Below are 22,119 nucleotides of genomic sequence, written 5' to 3'. Positions count from 1 at the left end.
TCCATGTATATAATATCATGTATATACATGTATATATATATATGTGTATATATATATATGTATATATATATGTAAGAGAAAGACATTAAAATGAGGTAAGAGAAGCCAGGTCATCTATATGGTAGTCATTGCTGTTGTAAGGTGTAATTTTGAAGAAAGGTACATTAGAATGATGTCAGTAAATAAGAGAAATAAGTATATACTTATAAATAAGTATATAAAGAAAAGGATAGAAGTAAAACAAGTTTTTCTTATTTATATAAGTATATAAAGGTACTAAACAAGTACTTTTATATACTTATATAAATAAGTATATAAAGAAAAAATATAAGTACCATATTAAAATCTGTAAGGATAAAATTATAATTCAGCAATAGAAAACAAAGCTTGAGTCCACTTACTCCATAGGCAACATTGACATTTTGGTTAGAAAAGGAATTGTAAAGTGGTATTTTTTAGATAGCTATAGTGATGGTGGTGGGTTGAGCAAATTAGCTATTGGACCTCTTTGTAGCATAAGTAGCTGTAGTGGACCAGATTGGCCAGATTTAGGGTCCTTAGGTGGTACACGTGGGTATCTGGTGGTCTAGTCCTGTCACTGGCGTGGGCAGGCCACCACTAGAGGGGGCACGGGTGTTAGCAATGGCAATAGACAGGTGGCTCTCAGGCCCAGTCCACCACCATCACACTCATCAGCATCCACCTTACACCACTCAGGTCCCAAGAACCAATCCTTTCAGGGCCCATTGCCACCATGGCCAGTGCCCATGCATGCCACCTAGCAGCCTGAGGATTAGCTTGCTTGGGATTCCAGGCTGCCGCAAAGCCTCACCACAGTCTCCACAAAAAAACTGCCTGAGAAACCATTGAGGAGCCTGTAGACACTGCTGATATAGATCATATTCAAAGAAATAATATAGAGAATAACTACACTCGCCTAGAATCAAAGTAGCCTACTCAATATCTATAGGAAAAACTCTTACCCACAAAGCTCTGCATAAAATTACAAAAAGTGAATGTTACACTAGACACAGGTATCAAATTTAGGATGCAGCAAATATGAAAAAGCAACATGACACTTCTAAAGGAATACAATAGATTTCCAGTAATAAATCCAACCTCAAAAGGAATTCAAAATAACAATCCTGGGGGAACTGAGAAATAAGAGAACACAGATAGACAATACAAAGAAAACAAGAAAATTCATAATTTAAATGAGAAATTTAACAAAGAGATAGATATCATAGAAACAAACAACTTCTGAAACTGAAGAACTCAATGAGTGAAATAAAAAATTCAACTGAGTGCATAAACAATTAGATTGAATTAAGCAGAATAAAGATTTATGAACATGATGACAGGTCTTTTGAAATGACCCAGTCAGATAAAAAGAAAAAAATAAATAAAAAAGAATTAAGAAATCTGTGTGATATATAGGACACTTCAAGTGAACAAATATGTACATATTAATAATTTTGGAGTTTTAGGAGAAGAAGAGATAGGAAATCCAATTTGATGAAAAATACTTGAAAACTTCCTAAGTCTTGGAAGAGATATAGATACTCATATACAAAAAACTCAAATATCTCCCAATAGCTCACTCCCCCCTCAAAATACCTTTCAAGGATAGTGAAATTGTCTAATGTCAAAACAAAGAGAGAAATCTATAAACAGCAAGAGAAAAGCATCAAATCATACATATCACATATAAAGAAATCCCCATCATGTTAACACAGGACTTTTCAGCAGAAATCTATAGGCCAAGAGAGAATGGGATCATTCATTTCAAATTGCTGAAAGAAAAATATTGCCAATTAAGAATAACAAACCCAGCAAATACATCATTTAGAAATAAAAGAGAAATAAAGTCTCTCCCAGACAGGCAAACACTAAAGGAATTAGTCACTACTATACTAGCACTACAGGAAGTGGTTAAGAGAGTTCTGTATCCATAAGTGAAAGAATAATGTGTACCATTATGAAAACACACAAAAAGATAAAACTCACTGGCAGAGCAGATATAGACGTAGAAAGGAGTCAAATGTGATTAATACAGAAAACCACCAAATTTCAAGGGTAAACAATAACAGAAGAATAAAGGAAGAAAAGATATACAAAAAATCAGAAATAAATTAACAAAATGACAGGAGTAAGTCCTCATTTATCAATAAAAACCTTAAATATAAACAGTTTAAATCTCCCAATTAAATGATATAGACTTATCGAATAAAAAACAAACTCCAAAAAAAAAAAAAAAAACCAAGAGCCAACTACATGCTGTGTACAAGAAATTCATTTTATGTATAAAGAAATACATAGACAGAAAGAGAAGGAATGAAAAAGATATTCCACATAAAAGTATCTGGTATATATATTTGTATCAGACAAAATAAACTTTCAGTTAAAAAAATATAAAAGAGCCAAAATCAGTCACTATATAATGATAAAGGGACTAATTTTGCAAGAGAATATAATATTTATAAATATTGCACCTGTCATCTGAGCACCCAGATATATAAAACAAATAATACTAGTGCTAAAGAGAGAGACAACAATACAGTAAGTGTTGTGATCTGTAACACTCATGGATAGCACCGGAAAGATTATTTAGATGGAAAATTAACGAAGAAAGGTTGAATATAAATTGTACTATAGACTGAATGGACCTAACAGATGTCTAAAGAACACATTTCATCCAATAGCTGCAGAATACAGATTCTTTTTATTAACACATGGAACATTCTCTGGGCTAGACCTTATGTTAGTCCACAAAACAAATATAAACAAATATGAACTAATCAAAATCATATCAAGTATCTTCTCAGACAACACTGGAATAAAACTAAAAGTCACTAGCAAGAGGAACTCTGGAATCTGTACAAATGCAGAAAAATTAAATAACATGCTTTACAGACAATGGGGTCAAGGAAGAAATACAGAAGAAAAGAAAAAAATTATTGAGCTAAATGAAAATGGAAAACAACACACAAAATCTATGGAATACCAAAAAAGTGGCATTAAAAAGGAAATACATAACAATAAATGTCTGTATCTAAAAAGTAGAAAGATTTCAAATAAATCGTCTAACAACGTAGCTGATATACCTCAAGGAACTAGAAAAGTATGAGCAAATCAAACCCAAAATTAGTGTAAGGAAAGCGATAATAAAGATCAGGGCACAATTAAATGAAATAGAAACAAAAAAATGCAAAAATGAATAGAATAAAATGTTTTTGAAAAAAGTTAAACAAAATAGACAGAGTATTAGCTAAACTAAGAAAATAAAAAGGCCCAAATAAAGTCATAAACAAAAATGGAGACATTAAAATTGATACCCCCAAACCCTAAAGGTAATAGGAAATCATTATGAAAATAAAATATAATGCCTAGGAATAAAGTTCATCAAGGAAAGAAAAGACCTCTACAATAAAAATTGCAAAAAATTGATGAAACAAATTAAAGAGGATTCACACACACACAATGGAAAAACATCCCCTGCTCATAGAGCGAAGATTAATATTGCCCAAAGGGCCATTCTGTTCAAAGCAATCTACAGATTCAATTCAATCACCACCAATCCAATGATGCTCTTCACAGAAATAAAAAAAAAAAAACAAGCCCTAAGATTTATATGAAACTATAAAATAACCTAAATAGTAAAACAATTCTGAATAAAAAAGCAAAACGGGGGGCAATATACTACCTGATGTCAAAATATATTACAAAGCTATTGTAACCAAACCAGCATTTACTGACATAAAAATAGCACACTGATCAATGAGAATTGGAAACACAGAAATAAATCCACATATTTAAAGTCAACTGATTTTCAATAGAAATACCAAGAATATATATTGGAGAAAAGACATGGTCATCAATAAATATGTCTATATCCATATATAGAAAGAGAAAACTAGACACCTATCTCTCCCCATGTGCAAAAATCAACTCAAAATGAATTAAAATCTTAAACTTAAGACCCAAACCTAGAAAACTACTACCAAAAAAAGGTAAATGCTTCAGGACACTGGTCTAGGTATAGATTTCATAGGCAGGACTTCAAAAGTACAGGCAGCAAAAGCAAAATTGGACAAATGGTACCATATCAAGCTAAAAAGCCCCTGTACAGCCAAGGGAACAGTCTGCATAGTGAAAAGACAATGTGTAGAATGGGAGAATGTATTTGCAAACTATCCATCTGACAAGGTACTGATATCCAGAATACACAGGGAACTCAAACAACTCAACAGAAAATAAGTAAATAATCAAATTTTAAAATTTTAGGCATTTTTTAAAAGAAGACATACAAAAGGCCAATAAAAAAAAATGGGAAAAACAAAAAGGTCAACATCACTAATCATCTGGGAAATTCAAATCAAAATCACAATGAGATATTAGCTTTGATCAGAATGGCTAACATCAAAAAGACAGAAAAGAATATATGCAAATAAGAATGCAGAGAAAAGAGAACTGTTATACATTATTGGTGAGAATGTAAATTTGTATAACCATTGTGAAAAACAGAGCCATGGTTTCTCAAAACAAAGCCAAAAAACCAAAAAATAACATGACCACACAAGCCAGCAACCCGCAGTATTTATCCAAAGGAGAGGAAACCAGTTTATTAAAAAGATACCTGCACCCTATGTTTACTGCAAGTTTATTCACAATAGCCAGGGTATGGGATCAACTTAATGGTCCATCAACAGTAAATGGATAAGGAAATTATATCATACATACATACCTACAATGGAATAATACTCAGCCATACAACAATGAAATCCTGTCGTTCACGACAACATAGATGGGCCTGGAGGACAGGGTTAGGTGAAACAAGTTGGGCACAAAAAAATAAATATTGCATGTTCCCATTCATATGTGGGAGCTAAAGAGAAACTGAGCTCATAGAAGTAGAGAGCAGAACTGTGGTTTTTAAAGGTTCAGACGGGAAGAGGGGAGAGGAGTATAGGGACAGACTGGTAACTGGACACAAAGCCACAACTAGATGGGAAGACTGAGTTCCATTGTTCTGTAGTTCTGTAGCGTGAATATGGCCAACAATAATTCAGTGCATATTTCAAAAGTTAGAAGACAGGATTTTGAATGTTTGCAACACAAAGACATGATAAATGTTCAAGAGGATGTACGTACTAATCGCTCTAATTTGATCATTACATAGTGTTGCACTTGTGTCACAATATCACTTTGTACCCAATATATATATACAATTACTACATATCAACTAAAAATAAATGAAAAACAATAGTTAAAATGGTACATTTTATTATCTGTATTGTACCCTAATAAAAGGTTTTAAATTAAAATTAAAAAACAACTTAATACACTTCAATTTCTAAGCTTGTAGTTTTTCAAGCTTCCTTTTGAACAGCACAGCAAAAATACCTGCCACCAGGTACTGCAAAGTGACAGAAGGAATATTGTTGGTATGGTGTATGTGACTTTGATCTGTGTAAAAAGATAATGGAGCATGACATATTTTGAACTGAGTTTTTCAGTCACTGTGATACATTTGCACTTATCTCTCCTCTACTGGGTCTGCACAGCATTGAAGAAGAGACACTGTAGCTATCTGAGAAGCAGAGGTGGCTCTGAGGATGGAAGAGGATGAACCTGATCCAGCAGTCAGCTTGAAATTGTGTTTGAACTTGGTACTAAAATTCTAACTTGAAATTCAAACTCTAACTGGGCTCAGTGATCATAAGTCAGACAAAAGTCAATAGCCAAAGAGGATTGGAAGTGGTTAAGAAATATAAGAAAATGCTGTATTAGTGGTTTAAAATGGAAAATGTAAGTCACCACCCACATTGTTATGAAATAATTTGTAATGAGTTAATATTTATAAAAATTAATAAAAGTAATGTAAACTAAGAAAAATTTAAAGAATTGTGTAATCCTGTGCATTCCAAAAGTAAAAGTGAAGAAAAAAATTTAAAGCATAAACAAAAACCTGGTGAGTTAAAATAAACATCATAAAACCAACCCAACAGTATTCTGATCAATGTTTAACAATAGGCTCCTTCACCAAAATGGATACATTTATCACAAGTTTTATATATATATATATATATATATACACACACACATATATATATATAAAATGAAGAATGCATAATAAAATAGAAATACTTCTTATTGTAATTCTATGTGATCAATTGATTCTCAGAGTTAATTAATTAAAGTTTGCCTAATCTTCATAACCCATAGCCAGTCTTTAGTTGCGAATGACAGATGAGAATAGTTTGGACATGAATATTGGTTGACATTTTCATCTAAATAAGAAGAGAGTAGATGGAAAAGGAGGTAGTGAAAATATATTGAAACGTCATTTATCAATGATGTGAATGTCTTATTTGCTGAATAGGATAGTAAGTTTTGAATACTGGAAGAATATTTATTCAGCTTTTCCTGCTATTCACAATATAATGTAAAAGTATATATAATAGTAAAATACTGCACCAAGTAAGTAGGAAACTGTAAGTTTTTTGTGTTTATTATCTTTGTTTAAAAATAGATATCATTTTATTAATTTAACTTTAATGAGGTCCTATTTAACAATTAGTGCACCATATTCTTTTACTTAAATTTCAGAATGTTATGGGAGTATAAACTTTTTACAGTTACATGTATTACTTTCGTATAGTTTGAGTCAAAGTTATAATTGTGTCCATTCCCCAGATAGTGGGGCTTATGCTCATTAAGTGTGGATTCATGCTCAAAATATTCTTGAACATTTAACAATTGGCTCCCTCCAGTTGAATGGAGACCTGTGTGTGGTTCAGGCAACTATGCACACAGCTAGGACATGGGTGCAAAATAGTAACAAAAATGATAATTATGTGAGGCAAAATAATGGTTAATTAGCTAGATTTAACCATTCCACAATGTTATATACTTCAGAACATCGTGTTGTGCATGATAAATCCATATAATATAATGTTATCTGCAATGCTTCACCTTCTTCCTACCCCTTTGCTTAATCATATTCTGAGTACACGTGGTATAAACATATACTCTCAGTCTAACCAAGTACTTGATCTTCTTCCTCCTCCCTTTTTCTTTCCCTCCTCTCTTCTCTCTTTGACTTTTTAGCATCAAATTACTATCTATTTCTTCTTGCAAATTGTCTTTGATAAATGTTATAAAAAATGCCCAGAAATACCCATGCCAACACTTATGTCTCTGTCTTGGTATTTACACAAAAGTTATGTTTTATTGATGTTCTGATAGTGCCTACAGTTCAGGGGAATGAGTCCAAAAGGCATCAAGCAAACACTTGCTGTGACCATTTCCCATAAATCATATCTTGGAGTGCACTCATAAAAGCTCTCCCATGTTTCCATTAAGCTGGTCTTTGAGAGAGCTCTGTAAATGGCCGGCACTAATGAACCCGTGGATATTTTTAAAGCCTGATGTGGTCGATCAAGAGGACGGCAGCTGTCAAGTCCCCCCCCCATCTCCATCACTCTGAAGCACTTCCTCCAAGGAAGCAGGCCTGGCAGGGAGGTGCCACTGTGCCTAGTCTGATCCCCCACTTTTACACTGTCAGCAACTCTTCTGACTTTCTCTTTTTACTTGGAGAAAATGAAAAGGAAATAGCACCAAAAAGAAAAAAAAGAAAGAAAGAAAAATAAAGGTCTGGGTGTTCAGCTTTAGAAAAGTCCAAGATTCAAAAGCTCTATCAGACACAGCACCGGTACACACAGGTTTATGATAACAATGTGAAGTGTCTTGTGCATGAGAGAGCTAGTAAGCAATACCGCATAGTCAGGTCGAACGTGACCCATAGAATATAGGTTGGATTTCTCTCATCGAGAGAGTGCACTTTTATTATTTAGCAGTACACTTAACTATATTTTACGAACTGGATCAAAACATTATAAAAGTAGAATGAGAAAGATTGATAATGCTGTTTACACAGTAATTGTGGGAAACACTATAATGGTATTAAAGTGCAGGATCCTCAAAGACTGAGTAACCTCAAAAGCTGGCTGCTGCTTAGAAGCTTTGTGATTCCTGCCAGCTCCGTAAAATCTTTCCAAGCATCAGCTGCCTCATAGGTGTGTCAATTAAGTAAGAAAACGCATGTAAAATGACATTGCAGTCTCTCCCATCGAATGTTTAATCAAAGTTCGACGAGTGCCGGTTAATACTGCTGTGATTATTATTCTGGACTCATGATTTTTTAGAATTAACACCAATAAGAATGAAGAAAGCAAACTCCAGAAATTCTTACTTTTGTAGCTGTTATGATTCACCCCCTCTTGTCATACACCTGGCTGCTTTTTACAGTTACATGATCTGCCTGCATCTAAAGATATTTGAATTTGCATCCCTAAATCAGACCTTCTCCAGGCTTCTTGTCTTCTCTACCAAAACAAAAACTGTCATGTATCTCTTTGGTCTGGAGACTTACTCTCTGTCTGGTTTGTTTTTCAGAATAACTTAATAGAATCTGTGTTGTCCCTCCTTGGAAATATCATCATCACAGCTAACACATTTTGGATCTTAGTAGAAGTCAAGTACAATGTATGTCACTTCCCCGGTATTCACCCATTTTTGCTTGTTATGTGGGCACTGTACTATTTTTATCAGTAAGTATAGATGAGAAAACCAAAAGTCAGGATATTACATTACTTGCCTTGACATACACGATATTATGAGAATTTAAGTAATCTGACTCCAAATACTACATTTTTAACTTCTGGATAGATTGCTATCTACATGAGGATTTTAATAGCAATCTAAGGTATCACATTAATGGTGGGAATCTCAGTCGTGTGGTGGAAGATAGTTTAAGATAGATAAAGAATAGACAAATATTCTTAAAATATACTACATAAATGCTGAATAGTCTGCTTACAAGAAGGTTAAGCTACCCAATATTAAAAGACAATTAGCACAGAAAAGAAAACATGGAGATTTTTAGTTTTATAAATAACATTTCACAGTAGCAGATGAGTATGTTTTTAAAGAAATATTCCAGAATAAATTACTCCTTCTAGCCCCTCATTTTCTTTTGTGACTTTCTTTAGGGTTGTCAATTACAAGATTCCTTTGTGGTCACGATATTTTCCAAAGTGAGCATTCATATATTTCGTATAAAGATAGCTTTGAAGATGGCTTAAAAATCATTAAGTACTTAAATATTTTACTTATTTTTCAAATGTTCATTGCCAGTGGCCTAATATGTACACACAGTTCCTTATTCCAACCATCATTCCTTACTTTTATAAGCCCCATATTGTTCAATTTTCCTTTTCACAGTTTTAATGTGCTCTATTTTGAGCACTTTATCTGTTTAATTAAGACAATTCAAAATAAAATCCATTAAAATAATTCACGTAATTTTTTATTTTTGTGGGCTCTAAATACTAAAAGTACAAGATAAAATTTTCTATTCTATTTACATATAGTTACACTAGTATAACACAAGTATAAACATTGAAACCACAAATCTCCTCAAGTCAAATATGGTACAATAAATAACTCAAACAAAAGGGGCAACTGAAAACATACTGTATTTGGAAGGAAGAGGGATTACCTGAATCTTATATAAACTATAATACCTTGACAATCAATCTATTGTCACATTTTGCAAATGAAGAAACAGATTAAATGATTTAACCAAAGTCGGACTTAATTGTATCAGAACTAAAACTAGTGTGAGAATCTTTCTGGCTCCCTAACTGTGACTTTTTCAATTATAACAAATGGAATGAGTTTGCAGTAAAGTCTATTCTCACAAGTTCAACTGATGAACTAGGGAAAGAAGGGTCATAGTAAACCTAAACGTTTTTTTTTCATAATGTTCCCAAACACAATACAACTACCTCACTGATGATCAAGTAAAGAAACAATATTCTGTACTAAGAAGAATGTGTTCCACCTCCATCCAGGTTAGTACAAAAGATGTAGCAGCAGATGATCTAATACATTCCGTCATAAGAAAAAATCTCAAATCAATTCAAGGTGGGGGGCACGAGAATGAAGGAGTAGGGAGAGGGGAGGAGGGGGTCAGGGTATATGGCACACCTCTTGGGGACCGGACACTATTCTAAGAGGGACTTTACCTAACAAATGCAATCAGTGCAACCTAATTCTTTGTACCCTCAATGAATCCCAAACAACAAAAAAAGAAAAGAAAATTAACAATATTCTGTTTTAACATATCAGAGAGAAAAAAGGATTAGGTTATGTGGAACTCACTATATATACACTGTGACAGGATAGTGTTCTTTATAAGCACAGCAGCAAATTCCACAGGTGATTTTTCTCAGTGGCACAGTGGGGCCTAGATTCTAACACCTGCAGAAGATATCACTCCCCACCTTTCAGGATTTAGGCAATAAATGTGTGTAAAAGTATGTCAAGAAAATATCTGACAATGTCCCTTGGCTATGACTATGGAAAAGATAGTCTTTGAATGAATTCCTTAAATTTAGTTCTAATTAATGACCAAGTATGGTTTAGACCAGGCATCCTCAAACTACCACCCGCCGGCCACATACAGCGCCCCCAGGACATTCATCAGGCCGGCACTGGGTGCTTTGCCGCCGCCGCCTGTTCTGCTTAGCAGCCAACTCATCCCCAGAGCCTGCAGTCCCAATGGTCTGAGGGACAGTGAACTGGCCCCCTGTTTAAAAAGTTTGAGGACCCCTGGCTCTGGACATTTCCGAGGTACTATCTGGCTTTTCTGCCCTTCCTAATAGGAATACAACTGCAGACAAGTCAGATACCCTAAAACAAACCAATATAATATTAGAGAGTTACAAATGGAGTGTGTGCTATGAGAGAACAAAAGGGGGGCATCACTGAAAGACAAAATCACAGGGACCAGAGTGTTGGGATAACCCACGGCCTTTTATCTCAAAGGAAAAGTATGTAAAATGTTTGTAACAGGCATTAAAACTTGCATTTTAAAATCATAAAATATTTCAAGCATCTAGAAAATAGCAAGTACTTAATCCCCACATTTAATGGATGCTACTCTTTTTGTTATATTTATCTCAGATCACTCCTTCTAAAATAAAAAGAGAGCGTACTGCTAAAGCACCCCACCCATTTTTCTCCTTCTCATTGCTAGAGCTTCCAGCCACCACATTGTCGTGTGTCATCCCTCCCTACGTTCACTCTCCTTCCATCAGACGCAGTGCTCTGTGGGCACGTGCTTTAACTACACAGGTGCTATCACATGAGAATTCTGCAGCTTCTGTGCAATTCATTTAATGGTATATACGTAAAGCTGGCTATTCAGTTCAACCTATCATCCAATTTATCATTATATGAACAAATAACAGCTTATGGAATTTTATACCAATGGGCAATAAGTCTGTATTTTACCTTTTACTCCTGAATTTCCTAGGCAACTGAACCATTTGACACTCCTACCAGTGTTAGGAGGAATCCAGCTTCAGCACAAACTCGTCAACACACGGTATTGTCAAACTTTAACACTTCCCTAATCTGATCGCGTGGTACATGTGAAATGATGTCTCCTTTCAATTTTAATTTCCCTAATTCCTAATAAATTTAAGTATCTGTTCCAAGCTGTAGCCAACTTTTTTCTTAGGTATTATCTGTTCATATTTTACGCCTACATTTGTATTGCATGAGTTCTTCCTTATTTCTAGAGGAGTTGTTCTTATATCCAAATACCAATTATTTGCCACCTAATTTGTCTGTAACCCATGTTTTCACTTTCTTGATGGGGTATTTGCCATATTTTCAGTTTCATTTTAATGTGGTCAAATACAGACTATCGTTTTTCAGTTCATGCTTTTTTGCATGTTACCCTGACATGAATATATTTTCCTCTATTTCCTATAAGTTTTACAGTTTTAATATCTTTTACATTTATATATTTAGTTCTTTGGGAATGTATTCTCATACACGGTATGAGGCAGGGTTCTCATTTTATTTTATTGTTAAAAATCTACTTATTAGAACAGACTCTCTTTACTCACTTTGTTTGTACTGTCTTCTCTGTCACATACCAAGTTACCACTGGAATGTGAATCTGTTTCTAACCTCGCTATTTGTTTCATGTGCAGACTCAAGGTATTTCCACGGTTTTTAATGATTTCAGAATTTTAAGTATTGAGAGTCACTTAGAGTCATCAATCCCATTCCCATCATCTCTTCCTTCTTGTTTTTCAAAATTGAACTTGGCCATACTTTTAGCCCTGACTCTTTCCTGAGAATTTTAGGATAAATTGGACTGACATTTTAAAAATATATTGTGGAAAATGTTATTGATATAAGAATGTAGACAGCAGTGTAGTCAGCCCCAGCTGCAACATTTTTTCAGTCTTGTTTCATCTCTCACTCTCCATTTTACTGGGTTATTTGAGAGCAACTCAAGATACCTATTATATTGTTTTTCCTGTCGAAACTTTTGGACTTGCATACTTTAGATAGGGGGACCAGGGATGGCTGTACTAAGAGCTGAAATCTTAACTATAAGGAGTCAGTAGTTGGAAGACTGTTCTAGGCAGGATTTTAGGTCATGAAAGTTTTTATGTTCAAAGAACTACGTAAAGATTAGTGTGGCTGGAGTTTGGAGATAAAGAGAAGGAGTGAAGGTTACAATCATATGAGGGTTGTACTGGGTTTTGGACACGGTAATGGATTCAGTTGAAGGTGACTGCAGGATTGAAAGTGGTTGAAAGATTGCTGCTTAAAGAGGCTGAGGCTTGGACAACAGAGAGCACATGGGAGGCTCCTGCAGGAGTCCAGGAGAGAGATAACAAGCAATTATGAACTTGGGGGTATAGCACAAATGGAAATAGAAAGATTTGGAATATGATTATATATGACATGACCATGGGGGCAAAAGCAAATATATAAGAAGATAAACAGTTGAAGAAAATATTAACAGGCGTAAATAAAGAGCTACATTTAATGTTACCCTTTATTAAGGCTAAATGTGAGGTCCCGATCTTAAATTTAAAACAAATCAAATAAAAACTAGATAAACTATATTTACATAGTGTCAGTGATCTGACTAAGTGATGCCTTTTTTCCCTAGCTGATTCGAAGCGTGGTGAAGGTGAAAGCAACTTGGATTCCCTCAAGTGTGTTATATTGCTACTGCATAAATAGCTGAGCAGCATCCAATTAAATGGTGATGTTTCTGCCTGAGAAAGCTATATATAGGCAAATGAAACCGGGAAGGTACATGTGAGGAATGCATTATTACAGTGGGACCCTATTTAAAACACAGTTCACCATTACAAGTATCAGATATGATATCTAATAAATCAGGTCCCTGGCACATCACGATGATACTCATCAAAACCATAAATTATAGTTACCTAGTAAATTTGTTTTTATTTCCACTAATGTTTGCGTCATTATGAAGTCCTACAATAACTGCATCTTTTTTTAACCTTATAAGGTTTAGTAGTACTAAAAAAAAGACAAGTCTTTACAAAGCTAAATGTTACCAAGCATTTGACAGTAATTGAACTGCCACCAGGTAATTAAATTAAAATACAATTAAATTCAATAAATCTCCAGCAAAGATAAAGTATGCCCACAAATAACTGCAACGTGAAACAGAATACAGTAAGTATTTAAGAAGTGCTAAAGTGCTGTTAGACTGTGAGTTTCGACAGAAATGGGATTCTGTCTCATTTCTTTGTATACTTCCAGCTTCCAGTTGTAGCGCAGTAAATGGCAAATAGTAAATGCCTAATAAGCACCCATTCATTAATCCATTTATACAAATACCATGTTTCCCCGAAAATAAAATGCTGTCTTATATTTATTTTTTCTCAAGAAGACACACTAGGGCTTATTTTCAGGGGATGTCTTATTTTTATTAAGTATAATACAACATCTACATTTATCCAAATACAGTCAAGTCATCTTCTTCTGGAACCTGACAGGGGGAGCCAACCTTGTTGTGGGGCTGGCGCTAGTGATGCGTGAACTCCTCTCCCCTAGCTGTTCGCACGTGCACAATAAGATGCCTGTGACTGTGGTTACCACACGCGCACCTGCGCAAGTGTGAACGGCTCGGAGAAAGGAGCTGTGGCAGATAAAAGGTATTCCAGTCTTCTTTACCACTCCATGCCAAAATGCAAGGCGTGTTATGCAGATACGCTGCATAGCCAAGCCCATCACTAGGTCTTATTATTGGGGTAGGGCTTACATTTAACAAATGCATAGAAACCCTGCTAGGGCTTATTTTGGGGGTAGGTCTTATTTTCCGGGAAACAAGGTATTTATGAAGTCCTTAGAAGATCAGATGATAGCATACAAAAATCTTGTTCTTGCCTTTAATGAGCTCACACTCATTCCTTCAAACATTTTGAGTGCTCTGTTTATTTTGGTAAGGACACACAGGCTATGTCAAACATGAATGCAGGGTGAGGGTGACAAGAAGGCAAGATCCGCAGTGTACAAAGTAGGAGGAGGAGGAGGAGAACGTGACCTTAAAAGACTGCTGAACTCTTAGTGCCTGGAGAAGGCAGAGAAAATTGACTCTGGCCACCTAGCAGGAGATAGTTGTGTGACATTAGTGAGTAGCTAAATGTGAAAACACACAGTTCATGTTCTCTAAAACTTCTCAAAAATTTTCAGGTGTTTTGCATGAAAAATGAATCAGGAGTGAAGGATATTGGTTTGGGGGGGTGTGAGTAAGATTCCTAGTCTTTAAATATTATAAAACAAAACACTGAAATAACAGAGCAAATGGTAAAGAGTGAAAAGATATGTAAAGACAAGTGACAGGCATATATTGAGGAAAAACAAGAGGATGAAGTAAAAAGTAGGTGGGGGAGAAAGGAAGTGGAAGGACAAGGGGCTGTGGTCTCGGTTTGGAATAAAGAGTAGACATCTCAGAGGTAGAGGTGTTCTCAGGTGTAAAACTCTCATGGGTGTGGGTGTGGAAGCCACTAACTGGTGTGGTGGTAAATGACAGGAATAGAACAGAAGTAAAGAATCCAGGACACAGGTGTTCAGGAAAACATGAGGCTGGTGGGCTCAATGAATCAGCACACAGCTGCTGACACCACTAAGTTTGGTGGAAAAGACTGAGGTGGGAAAAAAGAAGGAAAAGTATTTGCAAAGTTTAAGCATGTTGGTGAAATACTAGGAGATTCTTAGGAGATGGGGAAAAGAACAGATAGAATGAGGGACTGAGTGAAGTCGTCATGGGAAAAGAAATACTTGGTCTGAACCTTGTAGCAGGATTAGAATTTCCATAGTAAGAGATGAGGAAGAAAAGAAAAGACATTTCAGCTTGAAGCATGGTCTAAGTAAGAGCAGAGGAAGTAGCAGTGGTTAACTATTTCTGAGTTATCATTACTGGAGCCCATGATATCACAGATAAATGCTTCCATTGTATAAGTCAATAGGTCTTACAGCATATTCAAGTGAACATATTTTTGAAAAGGGCCATTAGCTCATATCTATCTTCCTCCACTCCTAATTGACCCAAACTTAACTCTCCTATCTCCATATATTAAACACCTAATGATTCAAGTGGTCTATGTTTGATGTGGAGCTATGAACATGACCTAGTCATGATCTATGTGACCATAGGTACAATCTGTTCCTGGTTCCAGGTCCCAAAAGCCCAAGGCAAATGGCTCTTTACCAACATAATCGAGCGTGAAGAGTCTAAGATCTTCTAATTTAATAATAGCTCTTCATGTGTGTCTTAGTCTATGCTGTGTATCCTTTCTGCTTGTCTTGGCTCTAATTTAGGATGCTATTTGGGATCCTTTTTGTTAGAATCATATGACTATAGACTGAAAGAGCTTGTGAAGGTCAGGAGGCACCTCCTGCTCAGTCAGAGACATCTAAAATGCTTGTGTTCTGCTTGACCTAAACATTCCTTCATTGTTTAAAAAATCACCAGGTTGGGGTTAGATTGCTACAGTAAGTTCTCAAAATATTATAATACCACAATGCTGGGTATGTGACTTGTCACTGTATCTCCAAGTTGTATTTATTATCACTTGGTCATGTCTGAAGGGTCCTAGCACAGAGCTGTAACCTAAGACATTACATGTGTTGATATTCAGTCTAAACTTTTTAATGCAGTTTAATTGCTTGGTAAGAAAAAAGACATGTTCTGGTAATATTTCTAGTACAATTTAATGTCAAAATCTGTTTTCTATTGATTCTTTATCTCATCATGAAATGTGGAGTCAATTGGAGGGAAATACCAGTGGAGAAAGACTGACTTGGGTGGTGGCGTATTTATGCCTTGTGTATTCAGAGAAGAGGGAGAGAAGGAAACAAAAAAGGAGGGAAGAATGGGAGCATAGATTCAAAACTAAGCTCTTGGGTAAATTATTCACATATCTCTGAAGGTTAATCTCTACTTTTATAAAATGGGTACGATAATTGGCCACTAATACACAACTATTTTTGGATTATAAAAGAATTCCAGAATGTGAAAGTGTTCTGTAAATTAGCAAATCTTATCTCTAAGACATCCACTACCTGAATGCAGGTACCATTTAAAATGTCTATCCTTTTACCTCTTGATGTTTTCACTTCCTAGATACTGTACATTTATTTGTAGAAACACTCTGTTTCAGGAATAATAATGCGTTCCTTGTGGGATCATGTTTCATCACACAGCTTCTCATTACTTGGGTCAAGTGCCAAGAACCTTGAGAGGGTAAAAAAAAATCATTTTTTTCTAGTTTCTCTGCAGCTCTCCTTTTGACAGAGCTCAAGTACAGGCTGTTTGGCTGCAGAGCCACAGGGATTTGATGAAACAAAGCATTCCACAGCAATACAGACTCTGCCTCTTCTATCTCAAGGGAAGTACGGTACAAGATATGACCTTGGCTGATCACTGGTAAGTATGCTAGTTGCCTAGCAAAATTCAAAAGTCCGAAGAAAGAGCCATAATGCCCTTATCGATTTATATTCTGAAGCTTTTGTTATCATAATGTGGTATGCTGCAAATTGAGTATTTCAACAGAAAGCTTAGAATAGCATGACATTTTTTTTCACTATCACAGCTGCTGACACATACCAACAATCTTATCAATTTCTATATTTATAATGACAACAAAATGTTATATTACACAATATGTTAGTGCTTTTAAAACACTGGGTATGTGGGAACATGGGATTTTAAACTATAAAAGACGAGCTCATGAAGGTGAGATGTAAATAAGGGCAACCGTATTTTAAAGAATCTCAATGTGAAACTAAATCATTTTTTAATGATATGCAGATCTGATAGCCTTCAAAAATCCTCTAAAATGGGTAATTATTTTTGGTTTTGAGAGTAGAAAGATACATTAAAGACCCAGAATTTATTGATAATAGCATTTCTAAAAGTTCAATAACCATAGATTCATATCTGAGAAGACCACAGCAGATGAGTCTCACTCTAGATGAAATACTATTTCAATCATCTGGATGAAATAATAAATCAAATATTTTCTAAAAATTTGCATATCAAGTTTTAAATGAGCAAATAATCTGAAATACATTTCTAGAACTAAGAAACCCTTTTAACGACTCCTCTCACACTGGTTAAAATGTGGTCTTTTATACAGCAAATATTCTATGTAGAAATTTTGTCTTGATTCTTTGTTATTCCTCTCACTTTATCTCTCACTTCAGGATGTGAATATAGTGAACAAAGAAGACTATTACATGAAAAGGGAAATTTTTATTACATCATTTGCTTGTCTTTAAAAATCATGAAAAATCTCTGCCAGATCCCATTTAATAGCCTTTCAGTAAGCTAACCAAGGCCACTGCCACTGATATTGGGACACTTTTGTAACTTCCAGGACTTCCTGAAGTCAATCTATTTTCTTCAAGGAGAAAAATAACCTCTACTGGAAATAACTCATTAAAAAGTCTGTACTAGTTGGCTGAAGTACAACTTAGCTCGTCCTGCCATTTCAATCTCCTGCTTTGCACATGTCAACACAATAGAAACTGCAGTTATCATTTTTAGATGTTTAAATTTGACATGTTTGTTGTAAGGACGCATGTAAATTAACAGAAATAAAAATTCATCTATCATTTTAATTCTGCAACAGATCAAATCGTCTCCAAGTTTTAGGACATCCTACTGTTCTTTGACTTTTACATGCATAGACTTTGCATGACAGTACAGATAAAATTTTGTGTTCTGATTTCTTTAAACATTATTTGTAAGTAGTGTACATACAACCATACAGCCTTTATAACTATCATGAAAATAAAGTAGGTGAATGAGTTACCACAACTTAATGGATCCTTTCTCCATTCTTACATGTTACCTCCTCTCCCATCTCCTTCCACCCTTGGTGTTTTTGAACTACCATTAACCGCCAACATTTTTGTTTATATAGCTTTTCCCCTTGATTTTGATGTTTCTCCATTCTGCTGAATTCTGTGAAATATGGACTTATGAATGTCTTTATGACTCTTAAATTGCCAAAGTGATTCTAAATTTCATGGCCAGTAACAGCAACACGCATACCTATAATTCGTACTGTAACCCTCACCAGCACTTAGGTATTAGTATTTTTATTGGAGAAAGGAGCACTAATTTTACAGGGATAGAAAATCTGTGACTTCATACTAATAAAATCTCATTAGTATTATTCTGATGTGCATTTTATTGCTATTATTAAATGCTTTAAAATATTTCCTAGTAACATTTCCTAGTATGTGGATTATCTTTGGGCATGTGTCTTAGTGTGTATGTCAAAAATTTACATGTTTTTTTTTAATACCATATCTAAAAAAATAACCTCAGCTATACCGCATTAGCTGCAAATGTTTTTTTCTGATAAATTATTTTTACTTTGTGTTTTTTTAGAAGATAAGTTTAATATTTTTACATCGTTAAGTACTATTAAGTAGTTTCTAATGTAATTTTTTCCCTATTACATCAAAACTGATGTAATAATTCTCCTAAAATTCTGGAAAATAAACAAAACTATCCCCATGATTTATTTTTTTTAATATTTTATCTGTTTAATCCATCTGGTATTTTTGGCATATGTTCTGAATGTAAATTACTTCTTTCTCAAATTTGTTAATGCCACAATCATTTATTGAATAATCTTTCTCCCCTTTCCCATTGTTCTGTAATGCTCATTTCTTTTAGATATAAAATTTAGACACAACATGCTGGTATTTTCCATGTTTTCCCAGATACAGCACATTATAAAAAAAAACTTCAATTACGTTGTTTTCAAACATAATTTGATATCTGAGATGGTTTTTCAACATTTATGGTTTCTTCTTGAAGATATTCCTTCATTCTTATTGGCTCATTTCTCCAAATAGATTATCATTCTATCAATGTGTACGAAATTCCAGTTAATAATTTTATTGAGATTATGCCCTTATAAATTAATGTGGAAAGCATTAATAACTTTATGTTTACATCCAGAAATACAATCTGTCTATTCACTAAAGCCTTCTTTTACAACCCATAAGAAATAACATTCTAAAAATATGCCCAATATTCTATAATTTAGGGGCAGATTAAGATAATGGAAAAGGTAAAGACCAGAAAATGGGACATGTGTATATATGTCGTAAGGCTCAAATCCTGTGCAATCTTGGGCAGGATTTTTATCCTATCTGAGCCTCAGTTGTTTCCTCTGTAAACTGGAGTTAGTACGATTTACTTTCAGAACTGCCATAAGGAGTAAGGATGATGTACATAAAGCTATTGGGACATAGCCTGTATCCAACAAATGTTAGTTATGATCATAGTTTTTAATATAGCATAAGCCTAGTACTTAAATTTTTTTGTTGTTCTTACTTAGTCCGTTTGATTTTTGCAAAACTATATGAGATAATGATGTTGTTAGCATGACTAGTATCAAGACCCCAAAAGTAAATACATATCTTCTTTTGAATCAAAAGCACAAGTTCATTTTATAGTATGATATGTGTAAATATATTTCCAGATCACCTACGTCACATAATGACTTTGCTCCTAAATATTTTATAAATTTTTCTACTATAATAATTACATTTCTCTTTCACCATATTGTCTAATTAATTGTTTGATTAAAGGAATGCTATTAATTTTAGCATATTTCTCTCACATTCAAAAGTGATTGAATTCCTTTTTACCTCCTAAAAATATGCTTGGTTTTTGGGGTTGCCACATTTACAAAATAAATTCTACACTACAAAAACATATTTTAATACATTAGCTAATTAAAGAACTGAAATCCAACCCCAGTTATCTATCCTGATATTCAGATGTATTAAAATCTTAAGATTACATAAATATCTTAAGAAGAATACATTCAAAAATAATTTATTACTTGTCAGTTTTCTTTAGCTTATAAATTGTATTATCATAAGACTTTTTCATATCAATCCTTCAAACTTCACAATCCCAGAGAAAGGGCATTCAGAGTCGACACACTTGCACATTTAGGAGGATTCTGCTGCCCCCACATCTTTTCTTAATGCATGGCTGCCTAAGTGCTCTCCATCGGAATCTAGACCTACTACTCCTAATACAGTCTTTTTTCCCCTCCTCAGAACATCATTTCAGTTATGAGAGAATACATTTATTACACCTGGGTTTATGCTTTGTCATTCCTTATCTTTACCCAGAATCCTGGGCATCTCCTTGAAAAATAATAGTCATGAAACATCATTTTTCATTCGATCAGTTGATTAACCATGATCAAATACTCCACTACCCAAAGTCATCTAAATAAAGGGAGCCACTGAGTTTCCTCAAAAATATTTCATCTGAGGGCAACTGTTCGCTACATCTGATCAATTGGAAACTTTTTTTATAAAACTACCAAGGACGGTGTAAACAAAGACAAGAGGACACAATTGTTTGTGCTGTAGAACCCGCCAATCAGCTTCCGGTCTGATGGCAGTACTCACGGGTAAAATGATTAGAAGTGGACGGATTGACGCTGTCCCCACTGTCCGCACTTTCACTGCTGGAAACTTCATCATCTGATTCCCGCACAGAGGAGCAGGGCGACGAGCCGTCAACTTCTTCAAACTTCCTCTTTAAAATTCCACTCATAGCTGCAGCGCTGTCACATGTACCTGTAACAGGAGCGAGAGCAGCAGAGCAGTGAAATATTTGACCGCTGAACATGTAGTCAAGGTCTCCAGAGTCATTTTTATGTGGCTTTTTATACACGAGCTGTGCTAGAGCTTTCCCTTGAAAAGATCACCAAGCAGATTTTTTTTTGTTTTTAAATGAACAAAAATCAGATTGAATTAAATACGAATATTTGACCATTTTATTAGCAAAATGTTTTGACATTTTTAGGAACAGTTCATTTTAATGGAATACCGCAATTCTTTTTCTTGGCAAACTGAGACAATCCGCTTGAGTCCATAACATTTTGTAAATAAAATAACTGCCGTTGTCTCCTGAAAACCTAGATGATTATTGCAATCATAAAATTCATCTGATGAGAACACAGAAAAGTATGCCAAAACTTGTACTTCAGTTTTATAGTCAGAGAATCCTAAATAGCAGAGCACAATGAAGCAAATGAAATTAGTTCTGAATTGTAGGGAGTTTCCATTTCGGTGTCGCAGTAAGGTGATACGTGCCCCCACACTGGTTCCTGAAGCCATTGCCACTTTTCCAGAAACTTCCTAAGGCTATTTACCTGGGAGATTGCACTGAGTAAGGAGGGCTGGGGGCCAGGAGTGATTTCTTCTAAATCATTTGTCTTGGGTGAAAGGCAAGCCCACCTTTCCCTGGGCTTCTCTTTCTCCACCTTCCCATTTTACCTTGACTTGGGTATAGACAACTAAGGTTCATAAACTTTCTTTGCAAATAAGATTTTAAGGACTAAGCTATATATAAATTAGCTTAGATATATGTACACGATCTTATGTTGTGCATATAACTAAGCCAATTTATATATAGCTTGTTAAGTTAACTTAAATTAGGCTAACTTCACTGGAAGTATAGGTTGACTATCCACTATTCAAAATGCCTGGCTCCAAAAGTGATTTGAATATTGAACTTGGATTTTGAAATAGTGGCCTGTATTTAATGAGATATTTAGGAGATAAAACCCAAATTTAAACACAAAAATAAGTTATGTTTTATATATACCATATGCATATAGCCTGACGGCAATTTTATATAATAGTTTTTAG

At 34.7% G+C, this 22,119-nt stretch overlaps 1 protein-coding gene across 1 annotated transcript in view; it reads right to left on the bottom strand.

Moving 5' to 3' along the window:
• CSRNP3 (cysteine and serine rich nuclear protein 3) overlaps positions 1-21,037 on the bottom strand; it is an 85,554-nt gene extending 64,517 nt beyond the window's left edge. The window contains exon 1 of the mRNA XM_012808467.2: positions 20,872-21,037. Coding sequence (XP_012663921.1) covers positions 20,872-21,019 — 148 coding nt within the window. The 5' untranslated portion in view covers positions 21,020-21,037. The remainder of the gene's footprint in view (positions 1-20,871) is intronic.
• Between the last annotated feature and the right edge of the window lie 1,082 nt (positions 21,038-22,119).

This window comes from Otolemur garnettii, unplaced genomic scaffold, assembly GCF_000181295.1.
Source record: "Otolemur garnettii isolate 467f Iridium unplaced genomic scaffold, OtoGar3 scaffold00090, whole genome shotgun sequence".
Classification (NCBI taxonomy): domain Eukaryota; kingdom Metazoa; phylum Chordata; class Mammalia; order Primates; family Galagidae; genus Otolemur; species Otolemur garnettii.
Note: the sequence above shows the minus strand (reverse complement) of the source record. Positions and strands in the feature narration are given on the sequence as shown.